The sequence below is a fragment of the Siphateles boraxobius genome, unplaced genomic scaffold (assembly GCF_051911475.1).
Source record: "Siphateles boraxobius isolate OS27281-9 unplaced genomic scaffold, OSU_SipBor_1 108, whole genome shotgun sequence".
NCBI lineage: Eukaryota > Metazoa > Chordata > Actinopteri > Cypriniformes > Leuciscidae > Siphateles > Siphateles boraxobius.
The window spans coordinates 400,677-425,000 of record NW_027508709.1 but is presented as its reverse complement, the minus strand read 5'-3'; the positions used below and the strand labels follow the sequence as shown (position 1 = coordinate 425,000).

The window sequence follows — 24,324 nt, the reverse complement described above, 5'->3', positions numbered from 1 at the left end:
AAGGAACAGTGTTATAAAGTGTTACCTAATGGTTGAGTCACTACAGATTTATCAAACTCTATTTGAAGAGGTTGTGATGATGATATTCTCACCACAGACAGGCTGGGAACGGTGAACTCCATCCGTCTGGTGTTCCTGTTACACTGAAGCATCTCGATCGCCACCAGCACACGGGACACGGCCGTCACTGCCTCGTTCTTACTCTACACACACACAATCAAGCAGCTGTGAGCTTGAGATGAGATATTAAACCTATAAAGCCATGTCATATTTGATGCAAGGCCTCTAGATGATTACATGATTATATTCCCTAAAAGTGTGTGCTCTGTTTGTGAAGAAGAAGAGTGCAGGCTTTGGGACAAGCTGCTGCGTTATTATCATATTATTGCATATTTAGCAGACTCTGACGTTTTTGCATAATGCAAGACTTTTTATTCAGAATTGCGTGATATAAAGCCAGAATTGTGTGATATAAAGTTGCGTGATATAATGTCAGGATTGCATGATATAATGTCAGAATTGCGTGAAATACAGTCAGAATTGAATGATATAAAGTCAGAATTGCGTGATATAAAGTCAGAATTGCGTGATATAAAGTCAGAATTGAATGATATAAAGTCAGAATTGCGTGATATAAAGTCAGAATTGAATGATATAAAGTCAGAACTGCGTGATATAAAGTCAGAACTGCGTGATATAAAGTCAGAATTGCGTGATATAAAGTCAGAATTGCGAGATATAAAGTCAAAATTGCGTGATATAAAGTCAGAATTGTGTGATATAAAGTCAAAATTGCGTGATATAAAGTCAGAATTGCAAGATATAAAGTCAGAATTGAATGATATAAAGTCAGAACTGCGTGATATAAAGTCAGAATTGCGTGATATAAAGTCAGAATTGCGTGATATAAAGTCAGGATTGCGTGATATAAAGTCAGAATTGCGTGATATAAAGTCAGAATTGCGTGATATAAAGTCAGAATTGCAAGATATAAAGTCAGAATTGCGAGATATAAAGTCAAAATTGCGTGATATAAAGTCAGAATTGCGAGTTATAAAGTCAGAATTGCGTGATATAAAGTCAGAATTGTGTGATATAAAGTCAGAATTGCGAGATATAAAGTCAGGATTGCGTGATATAAAGTCAGAATTGTGTGATATGAAGTCAGAATTGAATGATATAAAGTCAGAATTGCGAGATATAAAATCAGGATTGCGTGATATAAAGTCAGAATTGCGTGATATAAGGTCAGAATTGCGAGATATAAAGTCAGAATTGTGTGATATAAAGTCAAAATTGCGTGATATAAAGTCAGAATTGCGAGATATAAAGTCAGAATTGTGTGATATAAAGTCAGAATTGCGTGATATAAAGTCAGAATTGTGTGATATAAAGTCAGAATTGAATGATATAAAGTCAGGATTGCGTGATATAAAGTCAGAACTACGTGATATAAAGTCAGAATTGCGTGATATAAAGTCAGAATTGCAAGATATAAAGTCAGAATTGCGAGATATAAAGTCAAAATTGTGTGATATAAAGTCAGAATTGCGAGATATAAAGTCAGGATTGCGTGATATAAAGTCAGAATTGTGTGATATAAAGTCAGAATTGAATGATATAAAGTCAGAATTGCGAGATATAAAATCAGGATTGCGTGATATAAAGTCAGAATTGCGTGATATAAAGTCAGAATTGCGTGATATAAAGTCAGAATTGCGTGATATAAAGTCAGAATTGTGTGATATAAAGTCAGAATTGCGTGATATAAAGTCAGAATTGTGTGATATAAAGTCAAAATTGCGTGATGTAAAGTCAGAATTGCGTGATATAAAGTCAGAATTGTGTGATATAAAGTCAGAATTGTGTGATATAAAGTCAAAATTGTGTGATATAAAGTCAGAATTGCGTGATATAAAGTCAGAATTGTGTGATATAAAGTCAAAATTGCGTGATATAAAGTCAGAATTGTGTGATATAAAGTCAAAATTGCGAGATATAAAGTCAAAATTGCGTGATATAAAGTCAGAATTGCGTGATATAAAGTCAGAATTGTGTGATATAAAGTCAAAATTGCGTGATATAAAGTCAGAATTGCGAGATAAAAAGTCAGAATTGTGTGATATAAAGTCAGAATTTCGTGATATAAAGTCAGAATTGTGTGATATAAAGTCAGAATTGAATGATATAAAGTCAGAATTGCGAGATATAAAGTCAGAATTGCGTGATATATAGTCAGAATTGCGTGATATAAAGTCAGAATTGCGTGATATAAAGTCAGAATTGTGAGATATAAAGTCAGAATTGCGTGATATAAAGTCAGAATTGCGTGATATAAAGTCAGAATTGTGAGATATAAAGTCAGAATAGCGTGATATAAAGTCAGAATTGTGTGATATAAAGTCAGAATTGTGTGATATAAAGTCAGAACTGCGAGTTATAAAGTCAGAATTGTGAGATATAAAGTCAGAATTGCGTGATATAAAGCCAGAATTGTGAGATATAAAGTCAGAATTGCGTGATATAAAGTCAGAATTGTGTGATATATAGTCAGAATTGCGTGATATAAAGTCAGAATTGCGTGATATAAAGTCAGAATTGTGTGATATAAAGTCAGAATTGCGTGATATAAAGTCAGAATTGCGTGATATAAAGTCAAAATTGTGTGATATAAAGTCAGAATTGCGAGATATAAAGTCAGGATTGCGTGATATAAAGTCAGAATTGTGTGATATAAAGTCAGAATTGCGTGATATAAAGTCAGAATTGCGAGATATAAAATCAGGATTGCGTGATATAAAGTCAGAATTGCGTGATATAAAGTCAGAATTGCGAGATATAAAGTCAGAATTGCGTGATATAAAGTCAGAATTGTGTGATATAAAGTCAGAATTGCGAGATATAAAGTCAGAATTGTGTGATATAAAGTCAGAATTGCGTGATATAAAGTCAGAATTGTGTGATATAAAGTCAGAATTGAATGATATAAAGTCAGAATTGCGAGATATAAAGTCAGAATTGAGTGATATATAGTCAGAATTGCGAGATATAAAGTCAGAATTGTGAGATATAAAGTCAGAATTGCGTGATATAAAGTCAGAATTGCGTGATATAAAGTCAGAATTGTGAGATATAAAGTCAGAATAGCGTGATATAAAGTCAGAATTGTGTGATATAAAGTCAGAATTGTGTGATATAAAGTCAGAATTGTGTGATATAAAGTCAGAATTGCGAGTTATAAAGTCAGAATTGTGAGATATAAAGTCAGAATTGCGTGATATAAAGCCAGAATTGCGAGATATAAAGTCAAAATTGTGTGATATAAAGTCAGAATTGCGAGATATAAAGTCAGGATTGCGTGATATAAAGTCAGAATTGTGTGATATAAAGTCAGAATTGAATGATATAAAGTCAGAATTGCGAGATATAAAATCAGGATTGCGTGATATAAAGTCAGAATTGTGTGATATAAAGTCACTTTTATCCAAAGCGACTTACAATTGCTATATATGTCAGAGGTTGCACGCCTCTGGAGCAACTAGGGGTTAAGTGTCTTGCTCAGGGACACATTGGTGTCTCACAGTGGATTCGAACCCGGGTCTCTCACACCAAAGTCATGTGTCTTATCCACTGCGCCATCATCACCACCACATACACTTTTAGTAATGATCCTAAGCACAGTTTTATAAATGAGACCACAGATGTTTATATGGACACAAATATGAACATCTTTGCTCAGTTTGGGCCGGTGTTTGTGTTGTTCTGTGACGTCACCTCATCGTTGATGTCCAGCTTGGGTCCGATCTGCTGATGAAGAAGCTGTTTAACCGAGACCCACGAGCTCAAGATCTGCTTCCTCACCAGGACCGGCACCGGCTCAGCGTTCCCATTGGACAGCTTAAGCGCAAACTCACACACCTACACAACACACACAGACACACACAGTCAGGTATCAGCAGAACACAGATGTCCAAACCCAGCAAGGAATATCTGTCATTCCACCGATAGACCCGATAGGGTCAGGCTATGAGTCACACTTCTAGCCAAAATAAATGTGAATTTGGTTACGTCATTTTTGCCAAAACAACTTGCGAGATGTATGATATTCCATCATGTAAGCAAAGTTAACAGTGATTACAAGGTGTTTGGTTCCATTTCTTCACTCATTTCATTACTTTGTTATCCAATTGATAACGAGTCTATTTGGGCGATGGTTTAGACGTCTATTACATTTTCACTGACAGCCCAAATGTTGCCTTGTTGTGTTTGGACGGCTATTATACGTCTTTTAAACGCAAAACTGCTTGCTGGGAACCTTCACAAACTTTCTGCTCTTACACTTCACGTCTCAAGTTTCCTCGAGCCGACGTGCTGTGTGACGCGTGTTTGATATAGATAAAAACGCAAGCGAGATTAGCTTCTCATGTCAAGTGTGAAAAGAGCAGTGTTAGGAAAAGTAGTTAGTGAATAATTTCCCTATATTAAAAAGGCTTTCATGTGGAGCAGAGAAAGGCCAGTAAATCTGCACAAAAGACAGCACAGGGAAATTTAATTAGAGGGAGCGTAAAGAAGAGAAGCCGCAGATCGCATGAGGTGTTTAACTGTGTATTTACTGGCTCAATCACACTGCAAATCTATTTCTGAAAGATTTTTATGGGCCTCTTTTTATTAAAAGTGTTCACTTGGATCAGGAAAATACTCATGCTTCTCATTTATATCAAGATTTGAATTGCATATAAAAATTCCACTCATTTGGAATACACATTTTGTCAGTCATAAAGAAATGAAAGCTAGTTTTAACTCTAATTTAATTCACAATGGGTGCTTAGCTTGTTTTAAATTCAGGGGCTGCCTTCAGGGAGTCTAATTATGGTCTGAGATTACCCACAATGCTTTGCACGGGGGCATGTTATATGTTATAAAGTCATAATTGCATGATATAAAGTCGCAATTGTGTGTTATAAAGTCAGAATTGTGAGATATAAACATTCAATTGCGAGAAATAAACTAAAAATTTAAAATTCTGACTTTTTTTCTCAGAACTGCATGTTTATATCTCGCAATTCTGACTTTATAACAGTTTATAATCTTGATATAATGCATATATCAAAATTTATATATTTGAATTGCATATAAAATTTCCATTCATTTGTATTACACATTTTGTCAGTCATAAAGAAATGAAAGCTAGTTTTAACTCTAATTTAATTCACAATGGGTGCTTAGCTTGTTTTAAATTCAGGGGTTGCCTTCAGAGAGTCTATTTATGGTCTGAGATTACCCACAATGCTTTGCACAGGGGCAGTTTCCAGAGTGTTTACAGGCTCGATGGGACTAAAACAGTTGCTCACTTCCAAAGCTTTCTTAACCTCCTGTATGGCGGCAGCGTCCAGCACCGGGCCATGGGTCGGGCCTGATTTCTCCACGCTCTTTCCTCGCACTTTCTTGGTCTTTTCGGCTGTCGGCTGAACGTCTGCCTTCTCTGTGTCCTGCGTTTCCTGATCGACACGTACAGGCGTCACACACCACGGCTCGATGAGTCCCTGAGCCACAGCGTCACAGAGCATGACCATGAGAACAACCTCCCTGAAATAAAGCACACACATGATCAAGATAGAAATGTCATTATATAACAATTAAATAAAATTACAAAATAAAATAGTATAATTATAGAATAATATATATACACATATATAATTATGTAATTATACAATAATTGAATACAATTATAAAATAAAATGATAAAATAATTACATAAATCACTGATAACATAACACAAGCCCATATCTTACCCAGCATGCCCTGTCTGTCTGAGTAGTTGTATGAGACGGCTGAATGTGGGCAGGAGAAGCCGATGCCCTCTAGTGGCCAGAAGCCAGATGTTGTAGTTCCACAGATACACAGCTGCATTAGCCACTAGCCACGCCTCGCTAAGCTCCGCCCCCAGCTCCGCCCCTCGCAGGAAGTGGCCCGTGGCGTACGCTGATAAACCCTTGATCCAATCACTGAGGAAAGACACAAAAAAGGCAGCGACAACCAATTATGCTTCTGTAATCAAATACCACAGTTATGTTGCAGCAGTTCTAAATGAAAATGAGAATTTATCTTATTACTATTATACTATTATTAGTATATTGCACTTTTGTTCTGAAATAATTAATTTTTATTGATTTACATTATACTGACACACCTACCGACAACTTCATAGTTTATATCAAATTTTAGTTTCATTTTAAAAAAAAGCTTCATTGATACAAATTTGTTTAGGTCAGTAAATAATGTGAACATTAATGCTGCTTACTTTATTATTACTATTAATAATTTCATTATAATTAGTATTATTTAACTTCTAACAATATATTTATTTTTATTTGTTTATTGTGTGCAAATATATCGTCTTTTTGTATAATATGTTTAATTGTATTTTACAGAGTTGTTTACAAGTTCTAGTTCTACATTTACATTCATGAATTGATTAATGTACACTGTCCCTTTTCTAAATAAATACAAATATAAAAAAGTTAATTAAATATAGGTTACTGTTGCAAAAAGTCAACTGATCCGAAGCAATGTTTAACCATTCAACTATTCTTAATTAACTCACTATTTAATGATACAGAATTACTAATATAACACTGATATTTAAGATTTTAGATTTCGATTTTACTTGTATTCTGCACTTTTATGATGCCTTTATGTCATCACAATGATCATATGGCAAGTTACACACTATAAATGTATTTAAATTCAATGCTGCAGCTTCTGGTTAGTTGCTAACTGAATTACACAATAAAGCTGAATCTAACGTCATCTAATCTCATGGACGGCCGATACAAACTGCTGAAAATGTGATCAGTGAATATGTACTGGTGAAGAAAAGCTTTGTTTATCTGTGATTCACACGCCTGTCAAGCTTATTGTTTTATGGGGTCTATAATCTGTGAAAGTCATTTAATGCATGCTGGGATGTGGAATAGAGCGTCTCTGTGATTATCTTGTCTGTTCAGGTCCACATCAGCTGCATATAACACGCTTAACACCAAATCAGCTTCTGCGATGAGAGTATGTTACACAGAGACACGCGTGTAAACGAGTCAGGGTTATTCATATCCATAAGAGTGTTCTTGTTCACCTGTACAGGGTCCAGTGGGCGTCGTCCTCCTCTGATGGGCGTGTCCTTCTCTCATCAGGTGTCACAGCAGAGCCGTTTAGCTCCACCCCCTCAGAGCGCAGTTTTAGGACGGTTACCTAGACAACACAATACTGTGCTTTATAGGATGCCAATTTTAATGAGAACTTGCTTGCTTCATACATTTTGTGTTTTGCACCTATGAATCAGTATAACTACGCATTTATTACAACAAATATTTCTGGTGTATTTAATTAACCCTATTTGATACGCATATGTCTATGGCCTCTAAAATGATCAAACATTTGCTGAAAAACACACACGAGTCCTTCTGTGTCTGATTGTTTTATAAATTAAAAGTCTTTCAGTATAACTATACAAACATCCTCCTTCAGCTCGAGCTTCACAAGTCTTTCTGTGTCAAATCTGACTCAAGTAAACGTAAATATAACTTTGATATTGTTAGTAATATTTCAGCTGGACTGAAGCACATTTACTTTATTATCCAGACATCATTTATTATAAAAATCATGAGTATCAAATATGATCATCAGGCTTTTGAGGAAGGTTTATTTGTTCATCTCTCAATCATCATTTTTTTGCATTGCATTATATGTTTTAAAACTACAGATCATAAAACTAAGGATTTAAATATCATACTATTGGCAGATATTAATATTTATATGCATTTTATGCAAGTATCTGCAATGCTGTTATAAGGATCTCATTAATTTACATTACAAGCATCAGAATTTCATAATGTTTTGTCCATATGAATATCAGCATATTTTTGCTCAGTTTGACTCTCTGAATATATTCTCACTATATCATGAGCAATAAAAGCCTGATGTATCAAATATGATAGAAAATACACAACTTTTTAAATTTGTTAAAAAAGCACTTTGTCAATAAAATGTTCCATTTAGGAAAAAAAATAGATTTTTACGACTATTATTTCATAGGCTTTCACAGGGTTCAATAATCATTGCATAAGATGTTTTGTAGCAGAGACTCTAATGGTGTGTAATTCCTCTCCAGTGTCGCGTGAGCATCCGGGGCTGATGGGATTGAACGGTTAACACAGGACGACTGAGGATCAAAGCCTCGCATGTCCATGAGGATCTCACATCCCTTCACTTCCCCCGGATGGAAACGCTCATCAAATTAAAAGGGCGCCTTTTGAAAATTCAACCCCTTCAAAAACAGAGGGAACATATTCGCTGAGAAGAAAGTGATGTGCTTTTCAAAGAGAAGCTGCTCTGCTTTTGTCAAGGTCATCGCTTCTCCAATTCATTGTGCCAAAATCTCGTCTCTGAAGACATAATTACACAGAGCATCCTGGAGGTCTAATAAAGTCATTAAAAAAACTCACATGATTGAGTGAGACGTTTCATTTCATAAATAGTATTTCAGCCAAAATTACAATTACATAATTTACTGACTTACAAACCCATATGCTGTGTAACGAGGAGAATTTATTCATTTCCATCTTATTTTCACACGACATATACCCAAAAACCATTCACAAATTCTTCTTTTGTGTTCCACATAAGAAAGAAAGTCAATTGTTCTGAAACGAGGGGATGAGGGAGAATAAATGATGAGCATTTCAGTTAAAAACCCAGTGTTTTAGTGCTTCTCTGACGTCCCATCATTGCATCACCTGCAGGTGCTCAGAAACATTGAGAATCTGATTAGTTCCTGCCAATAGAGGCTGTTTCAGACACTTTAGGGGAAAACACTGCTTTTTTATGCACTGGTCAATGTGATTTTGTCTATTTTTCCTTTCAAAATTTGTCTGCTTTCAGACTAGTGGAACCAAAATCCAAAATACACATTTAAAGTCCACCTGTGGTGAAAATCAAGTTTTTAATGTTGTTTATATTTCTATGTTGTTTTTTTAATACGCTTTAACACAAACCAAGTGTAAATTCATAAGTCGACAGCATTGCTGAGTATTTTCTCCTTTAAACTGCAGTGAACCAAAGAGTCTCAAAAACACGCTTTGAAATCGCTGGTGTTTCTGACGTCACAAACTACCTTGTAACCAATCAGATCAACGTGTGATCGTCAACGAGTGGATCTCTGAGTGAGTTTGGTAGTGGAGGCGGGGCTCATTTGCATATTCATAGAACCGCGCATACTAAATGAGGCAAGGGTGTCGAGTTACATTCAAGATATTTTAAGGCATTAAGACATTTTTTTCAACACCAGCCAAACTGCAATACACGAATAACTCGCACGGCTTGTGGGCGTACTTGCACCTGATGTGTTTGATAGTTAGCTCTACCCACAGATCCGGTCCGGTTTTCACATGTTATCTACCACAGCCCGTCTCTACCAAACTGATGATAAAATGTAACATTAGCTAATTATATGATGTTTGTAGCAATGTTCAGGGAAGAAGGAGGCGGGAACCGGCGAACAATCAATATATACTTTATTTCAAATAAAATAAACAAACTAAAATACCGCCAGCAGCCCCTCGCGGACGACTGCTGGCTTACCCAAAATAAAACATAACGGCCAGCAGCCCCTCGCGGACGACTGCTGGCTAAAATAAAACACAAATACAAAAACCAGAACAACTAAAATCAGGCCTGTTCCTCTCTCGATCATTAATGTCGTCGCTCCCCCTTTATGCTTCCGCTCCTCCGTGAGAGATGCGAGACCGGTGTGCTAAACAGGTGTTGCTCATTAGCAATCGCACCACCGGCCTCGCGCCGTTCTCTCACGTCCCTCGGCACATACCCCCATCGCCCCTCACAGGCCGGGGGGCACCCACGAGCCTGTGCCTACTCCCCCCCGGCGGCGGCGATCCCTGGGGGGTATGGACCGACAAGCCGAGGGAAACGGAGACGGAAGCATGAGGAGCGACAGATCGAGAGAGGGGAGAAAAAAAAAACACAACGCGTTCCCACAACGCGCCCTCGGCCCTCGGCCGTCCCTCGCCACAATGTTTATTAAATTGGTTTCCTGAGGTAAATCTGACATATTTGTTCTCCAGCTATGTTATTGACCTCTGCACGCTGATTAAAAAAAATGATTGGTCGATATCATGTATGAGGAATACATTTTGGTAAGCTGTAGCCTACTGTATCTTTCAACAGTGTTCGTGTTTTTTTACTAGTTTTTTTAGCTAGTAGAGATGATCGGTTCACGTGCGCTAGGGATCTGTCGTGTAACATTTACTAGTGCCAAAACGGTATTTATTGTTTGAATCGCGTAATAAAATTGACAGAATCTGAGAGCTGAGATTTTTTTATATCATAACTAACCTGCTCTGTCTAGTCTGTCGGTCTCCGTGTCCTCTTTGCTTTGCGATTTTTCTGTGCGTGACAAAATTGATGTGTGGCGTGACTGAGAGCGTGTGAAAAGTGTCAATTGTGTGTGTCTCACGGTGAATTCGTGAGAGTTGGCTGCTCTGGATGGCGCTAGCTTGGTCAACATCAGTGAATGCTGTCTGTCAAATTAATGGAATTCAAACTAACAATAAAAATGTAATATGAACAAAACGAATATGAACATATTCACTGGTAAAGGTGAAGGGGAGTAGCTTGAAGATGTCATATTTAAAAATCACTTGACATCAACCAACGTTCCTCTGGAGTCCAAACGTCCTCTATTAGGAGTTGGCTCGGCTTCGGCTATGGCTCTAGGGTCGTTGTGAAGGTAGGGGCGGAGCATAGAGACTATGCCGTTTCTCGTTTGTTACTCTAGAGTAGACCAACTCACTTTCTGGAGGTATACTGCCCCCATCTGGTATGGAATGTGGAGTATGAATTGATTTTTTGGCGGACATGACACAAGGCACCTTTAAACGTAGTATACCATTAGTAGCACATTCTAACTGTTAGTCATGATCGGATCCATTCGCGTTTTTTCGCGAACTTTTCTTGACTAGTGACTGCGTGATATTAGGATTGGAACTGACCAATCAAACTGTCTGTTGGGCTTGACTGGTTGAGAATCAGGGCGTACTCATCATCACCAGGGAAGCGTTTGGTAAGAAAGCAGAGTTTACCTCAGCGTTGATGAAGTGGACCTCAGCTAACAGACGCAGAAGCGGATCAGTCCGGTTCCTTCGCTCGGGACTCGCTCTGTTCTTCAGTTTTCCTGCAATCACACGTGCGGGAATCCATCATCAGATTCAGAACAACCCTGATCATCTTGGACATGTGGGTGCAATGTAAAAATTATTACTGTGATTATTCATCACAACTTAAAATTCAACATTAGAATAAGAAATAATGTGTTGTTTAAAGTTAAAAAAGTATGTGTTTGTGCTCGACTTAAAATATTAAGTTCAGTTAACTTAAAGTTAAATATTAAATATATTTATTACCGTTTAATAAATCAAAAGTTGTATTTGTTAATGTTAGTCAAACAACGGTGAACTAACATGACATTTTTTAACTAACATTAAGATTAATAAATGTTTTTAAAGAAAAGTATATATATATAGCTCATAGTTAATCTAATACATTATCTAATGTTAACAATATATAAATTTAAAGTTAAATATTAACTTTAGTTTAGTTAAGTTGGATATTTAAGTTATCCCAACAAATTTTAAGTTGTTATAACTAATTGCAGACATTTTTTACAATGTGTCACACAAGCCTTTTGTCTCATAAACAGGCTAAATTAGTAATATCATTCCCCCTATTCTTTATCAACGGTACACAAAAATGCGTATAAACTGAATTATAGTCACGCCAGATTGTGATCAATACCAGTTTGATAATTTCATGATTCCTTAATTGAAACATCCAGATCTTCCCACTGGTGATTCCAATGCATGTCTTGTCTCATAATTACCGTCATTCATTTCTGAATTCCACTTGAGTAATTTGTGTGAATAAATAACACTGTATATCTTTCTACTCATCAGAATCAGTGAAACCCTGAGGATGGGATTAACTAATTGGTCACTTCGGCACGATGATGCAATGGCTCTCAGAAGACTCGTGAAACATTAATGATAGTCGACAGATGGATCGAATCAGTCAGAATCAGAATCAAGGCATTTTTAAGACTTTAGCTTGAAATGAAAGCCTAAAAAAATCTTTAAAGGTAGTCAATAAAAACAGCAAACATAAGTGAGCATAAAGTAAAATCATAAAAACACTTGATATCTAGGAGAAAATGTAGACCATCAAAGTATAAACAAGTTTGCACCAAAATAAAAGCTTTCAATAAATAATTGCTTATTCCAAATATCGTTTAAAGGTGAATTGTGTGTCATTTCTAAGATCCTAAAATCATCAAACAGAATTGCACAGATAACGATCTTGTCGAACTCGAGACACTCAAACAGAGTTTCAGTCTTCATTACACCTGAACATTACACTTGGAATCCAGAAGTTATTGTAATATTACACACATCTCTTGTAAACGTATTTTGAAACAGGGTTCCCACACCTCGGTTAACTTCAAATTCAAGGACCTTTCAAGGATTTTCCAGGTCCAATACCCTCAAATTCAAAGACTTAATTTGGGCACACATTTCAAGTGAGAGCAATCGTGTTACCTTGTAAGATACATCATTACGGTTTTGCGTACGTGAACATTGTGGCAGCGAACAACACACAGTACCTCACGCGGGAAACACTTAACGTAACATGTAAATGCGCATAACTAACGTAAATCAAGCAAGCTAGTGTGCATAGGCCACGAAGTGTTGTTGAAATAACACATTAGCAGATCGGAGGAAATAATATGGAATTTTTTACAGAAAACTTATTGCACAAAATAAATTCAAGCTGTATCTATGTATGTTTATTTTCAAAAACTAACCAGGGCCTTCACTGCAAAAAAATGCTTTTCTTACTAAGTATTTTTGTCTTGTTTCCAGTCCAAATATCCCAAAAATTCTTAAATCAAGATGCATTTACTAAAGTAGTAAAATGCCATAAGTATATATGCTTTCTGGGGAAATAAATCAAAATTAAGTGAGAAATTAAACAAAAGCCAAATGATCTCCCAATGGGGTGAGAAAAATAATCCTGTTTCTGTTTGAATGAAGATTATTTTTCTCACCCCATTGGCAGATAATTTTGCTTTTTTTTAAGCACCAACTCACTTAATTAAGATTAATTCCCACGGAAACCAAGACATAAAATCTTATGTCATTTCACTTATCTAGTAAATGCATCTTGATTTAATTCTTGATATTTGGACTGGAAACAAAACAAAAATACTAAGTAAGAAAAGCATTTTTTGCAGTGTATATATCTTTTTTTCAGATTGACAAATGTTCAAGGATTGTAAGGACCCGTGGGAACCCTGTTGAAACATGTGCTATTTCCTCCACATACAGCAGCTCTTCATCATTCCTCTATTCCTGGCTCTCACGAGGGTCACTTACTGGTGTTTTCCCATCGTCCATCATCATACAGCAGACAGAAGCGACAGGCCGCTCGACACACATCAAAAACCTCCTGTTTTCGGGCGATCTTGGCCAGAGATGCCCATAATCTCACCCTGACAAACACACAGACACACACACACCACAGAAAACACATGAGAATGATTCCCTCGGCGTCTGAGCTTCAGTCATACCAAATAATGAATTCCTGCTTTGGCTCTGCTGGTTTTATTCGCATGTTCCCTCGTTGCAGAAGAAAAACAGAGGAATAAAGTTTATTTCCACTGTAATGATGTGCTGAATGTAGCCTTGAGGACAGAACTGTACAATTATGAATTCTGGGGGAATGCAGGGAATTCATAGCCAGCCTTATTTTAATGAACACATAGAGTCTGAGGCTTTCGGGCGTGAGTAAAAAATAACAACTACATTCATTTGTGAGAATTATATGAGTGTAGAGTAGACTACCGGTCAAAAGTTTGGAATAATGAAGATTATTTTTCATGTTTGTGAAATAAGTCTCTTCTGCTCACCAAGGCTGCATTTATTAGATCAAAAATATAGTAAAAATTGTGAGATATTATTAGAATTAAATCATCTGTTTTCTATGTGAATATATAGTAAAGTGTAATTTATTGCTGTGATTTTCAGCATCATTACGCCAGTCTTCAGTGTCACATGATCCTTCAGAAATCACAAAAATTCGATGATTTTATCATTGTTGAAAATATGTTCTGCTTCAGATTTTTGTTGAGAAACCGTGATACACTACCATTCAAAAGTTTGGAGAAAAAAAGAACATTTATATTTTTATTGTGAAAGGATGCATTAATATTAACATTTATAATGTTACAAAAGATTCCATTTCAAATAATTGCTGTTCTTTTGATCTTTAAATTCATCAAAGAATCCTGAAAAATAAAATGTATCACAGTTTCCACAAAAATATGACTGTTTTCAACACTGATATATTAATCATAAATGTTTCTTGAGCATCAAATCATCATATTAGAATGATTTCTGAAGGATCATGTGACACTGAAGAAATAACAAATACATGCAGCAATTATTCCAAACTTTTGACAGCCCGTGTAAATAACTATTCCAACATTTTTAACATTTTTAATAAAACAACTTTTCCAACGTCTTGAAAATGAGCAACATGGGGAATAAAAAACACTCTCACTCACTCACTCAAACACACACACACACGCACACACACACACACACACACACACACACACACACACACACACACACACACACACACACACACACACACACACACACACACACCTCTCTTTATCATCTGAGCTCTTGTCAAGTTCAGCCAAATGACCTTCGACCTTCTGCACACAGTTCATGTGATGTTGGGCTTTAGCGGCGAGATGTGTCACATGATCTTGGTCTCCATCACCTAGAGAAACAGAACCAGAAAACACAACAAAACCTCGAGTACAGTTTAAATGACTCATGCAAACACAAGGTGTAATAACAGTAAAGTCATCATGAGCTTCTTCATTACAACAGACCCCGGGTCAGACCCCGGGTCTCTCACACCAAATCGATGTGTCTTATCCACTGCGCCATCACCACCCCTCTCCATAATAAATAAAAATATATAATGATTTATCACACATATGTAGTCAGCAGATCTGTCAGGACAAACGCTGCCAGTCGCAGACACACACACACACACACACACACACACACACACACACACACACACACACACACACACACACACACACACACACACACACACACACACACACACACACACACACACAGACACACACACACACACACACACGTCTGACGTTTTCTAATTTTATTAGAATGGCTTCCTCTCTATCGGAGTTGAAATCTTGTCTTAAAACTCATCTTTTCGCTTTGGCTTTTAAAATGTATTTTTAATTTTTACATTTTAGCTCTTAACAGTTTTTTTCTTCTTTTTGTCTGTGTATTTTTTTATTACTATTGTTGTACAGTACTTTGGTCAGCCTGCGGCCATTTTTTAAATGTGCTCAAGAAATAAACCAACTTGTAAGTATTGGTGATACATAAAATAAAGTAACTTGTAAGTAACTGTGATACATAAAATAAAGTAACTTGTAAGTAACTGTGATACATAAAATAAAGTAACTTGTAAGTATCGGTGATACACCAATTAAAGTTACTTGTAAGTAGCGGTGATACATAAAATAAAGTAACTTGTAACTTGTAAGTATCGGTGATACATAAAATAAAGTAACTTGTAAGTATTGGTGATACATAAAATAAAGTAACTTGTAACTTGTAAGTATCGGTGATACATAAAATAAAGTAACTTGTAACTTGTAAGTATTGGTGATACATAAAATAAAGTAACTTGTAAGTATTGGTGATACATAAAATAAAGTAACTTGTAAGTATCGGTGATACATAGAATAAAGTAAGTTGTAAGTATTGGTGATACATAAAATAAAGTAACTTGTAAGTATCGGTGATACATAAAATAAAGTAACTTGTAAGTATAGGTGATACATAAAATAAAGTAACTTGTAAGTATCGGTGATACATAAAATAAAGTAACTTGTAAGTATAGGTGATACATAAAATAAAGCAACTTGTAAGTATCGGTGATACATCAAATAAAGTAACTTGTAAGTATCGGTGATACATAAAATAAAGTAACTTGTAAGTATAGGTGATACATAAAATAAAGTAACTTGTAAGTATCGGTGATACACCAAATAAAGTAACTTGTAAGTATCGGTGATACATAAAATAAAGTAACTTGTAACTTGTAAGTATCGGTGATACATAAAATAAAGTAACTTGTAAGTATCGGTGATACATAAAATAAAGTAACTTGTAACTTGTAAGTATCGGTGATACATAAAATAAAGTAACTTGTAACTTGTAAGTATTGGTGATACATAAAATAAAGTAACTTGTAAGTATTGGTGATACATAAAATAAAGTAACTTGTAAGTATCGGTGATACATAGAATAAAGTAAGTTGTAAGTATTGGTGATACATAAAATAAAGTAACTTGTAAGTATCGGTGATACATAAAATAAAGTAACTTGTAAGTATCGGTGATACATAAAATAAAGTAACTTGTAAGTATCGGTGATACATAAAATAAAGTAACTTGTAAGTATCGGTGATACATAGAATAAAGTAACTTGTAAGTATCGGTGATACATAAAATAAAGTAACTTGTAAGTAACTGTGATACATAAAATAAAGTAAGTTGTAAGTATTGGTGATACATAAAATAAAGTAAGTTGTAAGTATTGGTGATACATAAAATAAAGTAACTTGTAAGTATCGGTGATACATAGAATAAAGTAACTTGTAAGTATCGGTGATACATAAAAGAAAGTAACTTGTAAGTATCGGTGATACATAAAATAAAGTAACTTGTAAGTAACGGTGATACATAGAATAAAGTAACTTGTAAGTATCGGTGATACATAAAATAAAGTAACTTGTAAGTATCGGTGATACATAGAATAAAGTAACTTGTAAGTATTGGCGATACATAAAATAAAGTAACTTGTAAGTATCGGTGATACATAGAATAAAGTAACTTGTAAGTATCGGTGATACATAAAAGAAAGTAACTTTTAAGTATCGGTGATACATAGAATAAAGTAACTTGTGAGTATCAGTGATACATAAAATAAAGTAACTTGTAAGTATCGGTGATACATAAAATAAAGTAACTTATAACTTGTAAGTAACGGTGATACATAAAATAAAGTAACTTGTAACTTGTAAGTATCGGTGATACATAAAATAAAATAACTTGTAACTTGTAAGTATCGGTGATTCATAAAACCATGTAACTTGTAAGCATTGGTGATACATAGAATAAAGTAACTTCAGTCTCCAGAAAGCGCTGGTGATCTGCGACAGATCGAACACGTCGGCTGTCTCTGTCTGTTTCTCGGGCTGTCGGCAGGCATCGATTACGCACAGACTTATGGGACTAAAGGAGGGCTGGATTGATATTCCACATGTAAGTCTGACATGGGAATTTATCAAAAGGCACTTCTACGCTACTATCAACATGATGTCTCAAAGCCAGACCTGTGATTAACAGCATTAACAACATTAACAAAACAGTAAAATGAGATGAAAAACTCTCACCTTTGATTTTGCGGTCAGCATCGAGAACGGTTCGGAAAGCTTCCGGTGCCAGAGCGATTCCAGCACTGACCAGCAGGGGACGTCGCTTTCTCAAAACCTCACGCCCTCTTCCCTCTGTAGCCTGATAAAATAATATTACATAATTTATAATTGTATTATTTTTATGTATTTTGATCCTTTTATATATATATTTTTTATTTTCGTGTTTGATTATTTTGTTCTGTTCATGTTGTAGCGCTTTGAGACTGAGAAAGGCGCATTACCAATAAAATTTATTATTATTATTATTATTATTATAATCAATACAGTTCATACAGCACAGCTCTGATGCTAAACCTGTGAGCCGCCCATCTGAGCAGTGCTGAGGTTTCATCACACACACACACACACACACACACACACACACACACACACACACACACACACACACACACACACACACACACGCACACACGCACACACACACACACACACACACACACACACACACTCACACACACACACACACACACGATACAAATACTGGGATTATATCATGCTTTTAAAAGAAGTTTCTTCTGCTCAGCAAGACTGCATTTATTTTTGTTTAAAAATACAGTAAAAACAGTAAAAATTGCTAAATATTATTAGAATATAAATAGCAATTTTTCCATGGTAATAGTAAAGTGTCTTCAGTGTCACATGATCCTTCAGAAATCATTCTAATATTATGATTTGATGCTCAAGAAACATTTATGATTATTATCAATGTTGAAAACAGTCTATTTTGTAACATTATAAATGTCTTTACTTTTCAATTGAATGCGCCTTCAAATGAAAAGTAAAGACATTTATAATGTTACAAAATGGACTGTATAAAAAAGAAAACCTTCATAAAAGAATTCAAAACTAAGTCTTAAAACAAGCAAAATTATCTACCAACATGGTAAAGGCCCGTTCACACCAAGAACGATAACTATAAAGATAACTATGACGATAACTATATTTGCATCCACTCACCAAGGGTACAATAACAGTCTGTTTATTCTAAGGACTTATTCTAAAGACTGTTTATTTGTCTTTTTTAGGAAGCAAGACAATGTTGTGGAAACGAGCGCTGGATACCTGAGGTAATACTTCTAATTTTTTCAGAGGGTATGAACGAATGTTCCCTTTCGAGAACGTTCATATCATATTGAGTGGCTATACGCAGTGGGAAAACTCCTTTTCTCGAAAATATTGAAGCCATTATTTTAAAACGCAGTGCAGCTGCACAGCGAGCAAAGAGCAGAGCGTCCAGCTCACTCATTGGCTGCGCTGCAGCAACTCCACAAACCTATGGCCAATCGGAAACCCGCCAGAATGGGCGGGGCTTATACCTATATAAGCAGACCAGTTTGTGCAGTAGCAGCCAATGAGCGAGCTAGACGCTCTGCTATACAAATAATGGCCTCAATATTCTCGAGAAAAAGTTTTCCCATAGCAACGCAATACTCGTTCCCTACTCTCAGGGAACCAAGGTTACGTTAGTAATCGAGTACGTTTTCCAAATCCATTTTCTTAAAAAAGGGGCTTAACTTGTCAAACAGTGGTGGTTTTTTCTGGACCTCGACGATTAACTTCTCTCTATATCGTTATTGTCATAGCTGTGGTGTGAACTCTGCTATTCTTTAATATTGAGAACGATTTTTAGAACTATATCTTTATCGTTATCGTTCTTGGTGTGAACAGGCCTTAAGAAAAATATTAATTCAAATGGAAAACAAGATTTTTTTTCTTACTAATTAGGCAGATAATTTTTTGATATTTGGACTGGCAACAAGCCAAAGATACTAAGTAAGAAAAGCATTTTTTTTTCAGTGTTCAGACAGGCGATTTGTTTGTTCCATCTCTGTTATTTTGTATTTTTAGTCTACGTACATCAGACAGGAGATTGTGTCGCATCTTTTCAACATCTCATGCTGCATTTTTAATACGCGGTTGTCAAGCTAAAAATAGTTCTTTTGAAAAACACATCACAAGATGTTTTGTATCACTCCTCCATAGGCTTCTAAGGGATTGACACTTGGCGGCCTCGAAAAGTTTTAAAGACATCGTTAAAATAGTCCAAGTGACTACAGTGGCTCAATCTTAAGTTTATCAAGCGACGAGGATACTTTTTGTGCACAAGAACAAACAAAAATAATGACTTTATTTCAACTATACATTTCCTTCTCTGTGGGCCTGTAGTCAGTTAAACTAGTGTAATAGCGTAGAGCTACGTCACACGTAGGCTCACTATTGGTCATGTGTGTGATGCGTGTGACGTACAACACAGAAGCGCCGCGCTGTTACACTAGTAAACTCACTCGAGGCCCACAGAGAAGGAAATCAATAGTTGAAATAAAGTCATTTATTTTTGGTTTTTTGCTCACAAAAAGTATTCTCGTCGTTTGATAAACTTAAGATTGAGCCACTGTAGTCACTTGGACTATTTTAACGATGTCTTTAATCACTTTTTTAGTGAGTAATGCAATATTGTAATGCATTACTTTTAAAAGTAACTTTCCCCAACACTGCACATGAGTGTAATCTTTATCCAAACGGAGACGCACCTGTTGCATGAGTCTGGCGGCCTGGTCCTCGGAGCGAGTGTGTGTGTGTGTGCTGAGAACGGAGGAGCGCAGGTGGAGGAGGTGTAAAGAGGAGGACAGATGCTCTGAGGGAATATCCAGAGTAACGGCTTTATGAAGGTGTTTCACGGCAGATTCCAGATTCTCATCGTCCTCGTCTACAGCGGCCAGCTCAGCGTGAACATGACACAACACTTCCAGCAGCATGCTGTGGACACACACACACACACACACACACACACACACACACACACACACACACACACACACACATACACATACACATACACACACACACACACACACACACACACACACACACACACACACACACACACACACACACACACACACACACACAGAGGATGAGCACTAATACTCTAATGACTGCTAGTTGACATGTAGTTGCAAAGTTACTTATAGTCAGTAGAACGTCTAATTCGGCCATCGAAATTAAGTGTTACCTGTCTGTTTCTCACACAATCACATGACTACAGAAGACGTGGAATTATGTACATGAAACTTTTTTCTGTCTTGTTTTGGAGCCTCTGGCCACTGTCTGCTTTCATTGAATGAAGATGTTTTATATTCTGCTAAACATCTCTTTCTATATTCCACAGAGGAAAGGAATGCATAAAATGAAGTAAATGATGACAGAAGTTTCTTTTACAGGAGAATCATTCCTTTAATGGATCCTTCACTTAGATTCCCCACGTTCTTCTCGTTTTCCAGCAAAAATATCTAATATACATTTACTGGAGAAGCAAAATGACAGAAGATAACAAGTTTTGTTTACTGAAAATAAAAAGTGACTTTACGTTTAAAACTAGAAAAAATATTTGCCAGTGGGGTCAGAGAAATAAACTTGTTTTAAATTTAAAGTAAGTTGATTTTTCAGATCCCTTTGGCTGATATTTGTTCTTGTTTTAAGTATAAAGTCACTTAATTTTGACACATTTCTCATTAACCAAGACTTAATACCGTCAGTCATTTTGCTTCTTCTTTAGTAAATGTATCTTGATTTAAGAATGTTTGTAAGAATGCACTGCAAAAAACGCTTTTCTTACTTAGTGTTTTTGTTTTGTTTCCAGTCCAAATATCTAAAAATTCTTAAATCAACAAGCATTTACTAAAAGAGTAAATTGACATAAACTGTTTTCCGGGGGAATGAATCAAAATTAAGTGAGTTGATGCTTAAAAAAAGCAAAATTATCTGCCAATGGGGTGAGAAAAAATATCTTAATTTAAACAGAAACAGGATTATTTTTCTCACCCCATTGGCAGATAATTGTGCTTGTTTAAGCAAAAACTCACTTAATTTTGATTAATTTCCCCAGAAAACAAGACTTAATATCTTATGTCATTTTACTACTTTAGTAAATGCATCTTGATTCAAGAATGTTTGTAAGAATGCACTGCAAAAAATGCTTTTCTTACTTAGTGTTTTTGTTTTGTTTCCAGTCCAAATATCTAAAAATTCTTAAATCAACAAGCATTTACTAGAAGAGTAAAATGACAAACTTTTTTCCGGGGGAATGAATCAAAATTAAGTGAGTTGATGCTTAAAAAAACCAAATTATCTGCCAATGGGGTGAGAAAAAATATCTTAATTTAAACAGAAACAAGAATATTTTTCTCACTCCATTGGCAGATAATTGTGCTTGTTTAAGCAAAAACTTAAAAGAAAACAAGACTTAATATCTTATGTCATTTTACTACTTAAGTAAATGCATCTGGATTTAAGAAATGTTTGATATTTGCACTGGAAACATGACAAAAATACTAAGAAAAGCATTTTTTGCAGTGCTGTTTTCTGGCAGTGCACACAGACCTGTCAGTGGTGTCCAGCGCTCGAGCGAGTGTGAGCAGGGGTTTCTGGACTCTCTTTCGGAGGTTGTGTTGGAGGAGCGGCAGACACGCGTTCCACAGACACACACACACCGCCTGACACACACCAGCGTCTCCTGACTTCAGTGCCGTCTGCAGTAGCCCCTCCAACCGCACGATCACACTCAACTGCAGCTGCAGGAGCCGAGACAGGGCACAAATAAAAACACACTTATTTCATTAGAAATGCATGTGAAACGTCATCTTTATCTGAAACAACGGCCTCTCTGTAGTGAGCCAGTCACTGTTAAGCATGCTGTTTTCGTATAATCGTTTACATACTTACATTTCCTGGCAATAAAGTTTTAGTTTGGCTATTAATTGTAAAAGTGCAAGACTATTAACATCGTTTTCTGAAATAATAATATTAGTTTATTAAAATTAAACTTTACTTTGTTTTATTAAAAATGTTGCCATGGCAACTAACTGAAATAGATGTTTAAGTTGAAGTACTAAAATTACTAAAATGAACGCAAAAAGGCTATATATAAAAACACTAAAATTACTAAAACTTAAATGAAAATTAAAACTGATAATATACAAATAAATGCAGACAATAACTGTATATAAATAATACTAAAATAAAAAACAACTGTTTTGCCACTGCAAAAAAACAAACAAACATTTTTGAGTTGTCTTCCAATACAAATATCTTAAAACTTAAAACATGATTAATTTAATTGCGAAACACAATTGTGTAAGATATTGTTTTCAGGGAATATATATTGGACTCTTTTTTCTTCGCTCACTGGCAAATTGTTTTTTAGCAAAACAATTTGGTAATGAAATATAAATATATCTAAATTAAACTAATGTTGTATTACATATGTTTCGATATTTGTACTAGAAAACTAATGCATTAACTATGAGCATAACATTTGTTACAGTATTGATTAATCTCTGTTAATGTTAGTTTGTTTGTTCATGTCATCTCAGGTCCATTAAAAATATTAAAAGTCAAACTGACTTTTGATTTTAATAATGTATTAGTAAATGTTTAAATACACATTAACTAAGATGCTTTAGAAGTATTTGTCATTGTTAGTTCATAATAACTAATGTAAACAAATGAAACCTTATTGTAAAGTTTCACCGTTAATATGTCCAATTTATAAATGCTGTTGATTTGTTTTACTATGTAAATTGCTTTGGGAAGCATGAGTTGTTTTAAATGTGCTATAGAAATAAATAAATGGATGCATGAATATATGAAAAACTGTAGGATTGGATGGAAAAATCAGACCTCTAGCGCACTTCTCTGTCCATGTTGCTTATACTGTATGGTTTGCGAATAAATATGAATATCCTTTTCAAACCAAAAATACTTTCCCAATGGCTCAAACATAAACAACAGTCCACAGTAATAAAACATTGATGCCTTCTGGGTCTGAATAAAGAAAGCAGCACCTCCACGCCGGATCTGGAGTAATTCTCAATCCCGTCTCTGTTCTTGTTAAGGTCGATCTCACACTGCACACACTCCATCATTATGCGCTGACCGACCTACAGGAACACAACACAAGACCTTTGTGTTTTCAAACACAACAGGGAGCAAAGGTGAGTGAGGAAAGAAGCGCTTTGTGAGGAAGCGTGAGTGTGTTTACGGTGACATTTGAGGCGCTGAGCTCCTTCAGGCAGTCGAACGCCATGTGATGTTGCTGTATCTGCAGTGAGAGGAACGCCAGCTCTAACAGGAACACAACCCTGAAATCAAGAGGAGTGACTGTGATGAGACACACTCAAAGCAGATCCTACTCGCTGCCTTCATTGCTACTAAAGGCCCCGAGTCTGTTCCGGCGCAAAATGACCCTAGGGCTAAATAACACATGGGTACCGAGCAGGCTTGTGCAAAATTCAGATTCAATTCGGCCTCCATCCAATTCATGAATTGGAATTTTAATTGAATTGACTCCGCCCCTCAGGAAGTTGAATTTGAATCGGAATGACAGAAAGTGGAATTAAATTCATGGCAATTCAAAGAAATTCTACTGAGTCACACATAGGGTGACCACCATCAAACAAACCAAATGTGGGACGATGTGGGACATGTTACCAACACTAAAACATAACCTGAAACTGTTATATATTGTCCATTTAACTTAATAAAAACATTTGTATTCTGCATTTCAGCTGATAAAAATACTTTGTTATTTAGTCCCTTCTAGACAACACAATTACATCACAATGTAACATAACATGTCTT

The 24,324-nt window shown here is 35.7% G+C and overlaps 1 protein-coding gene across 1 annotated transcript in view; it reads right to left on the bottom strand.

Moving 5' to 3' along the window:
• Positions 1-24,324, bottom strand: part of cfap46 (cilia and flagella associated protein 46) — a 146,466-nt gene that overhangs the window by 76,109 nt on the left and 46,033 nt on the right. The window contains exons 9-21 of the mRNA XM_077247212.1: positions 23,726-23,825; positions 23,529-23,624; positions 22,066-22,256; positions 20,217-20,442; positions 17,644-17,764; positions 14,796-14,916; positions 13,500-13,615; positions 11,154-11,245; positions 7,133-7,248; positions 5,793-6,005; positions 5,352-5,586; positions 3,775-3,918; positions 93-203 (exon numbers count right to left, since the gene is read on the bottom strand). Of these exons, the coding sequence (XP_077103327.1) occupies positions 93-203; positions 3,775-3,918; positions 5,352-5,586; positions 5,793-6,005; positions 7,133-7,248; positions 11,154-11,245; positions 13,500-13,615; positions 14,796-14,916; positions 17,644-17,764; positions 20,217-20,442; positions 22,066-22,256; positions 23,529-23,624; positions 23,726-23,825 (1,882 nt within the window). The remainder of the gene's footprint in view (positions 1-92; positions 204-3,774; positions 3,919-5,351; positions 5,587-5,792; positions 6,006-7,132; positions 7,249-11,153; positions 11,246-13,499; positions 13,616-14,795; positions 14,917-17,643; positions 17,765-20,216; positions 20,443-22,065; positions 22,257-23,528; positions 23,625-23,725; positions 23,826-24,324) is intronic.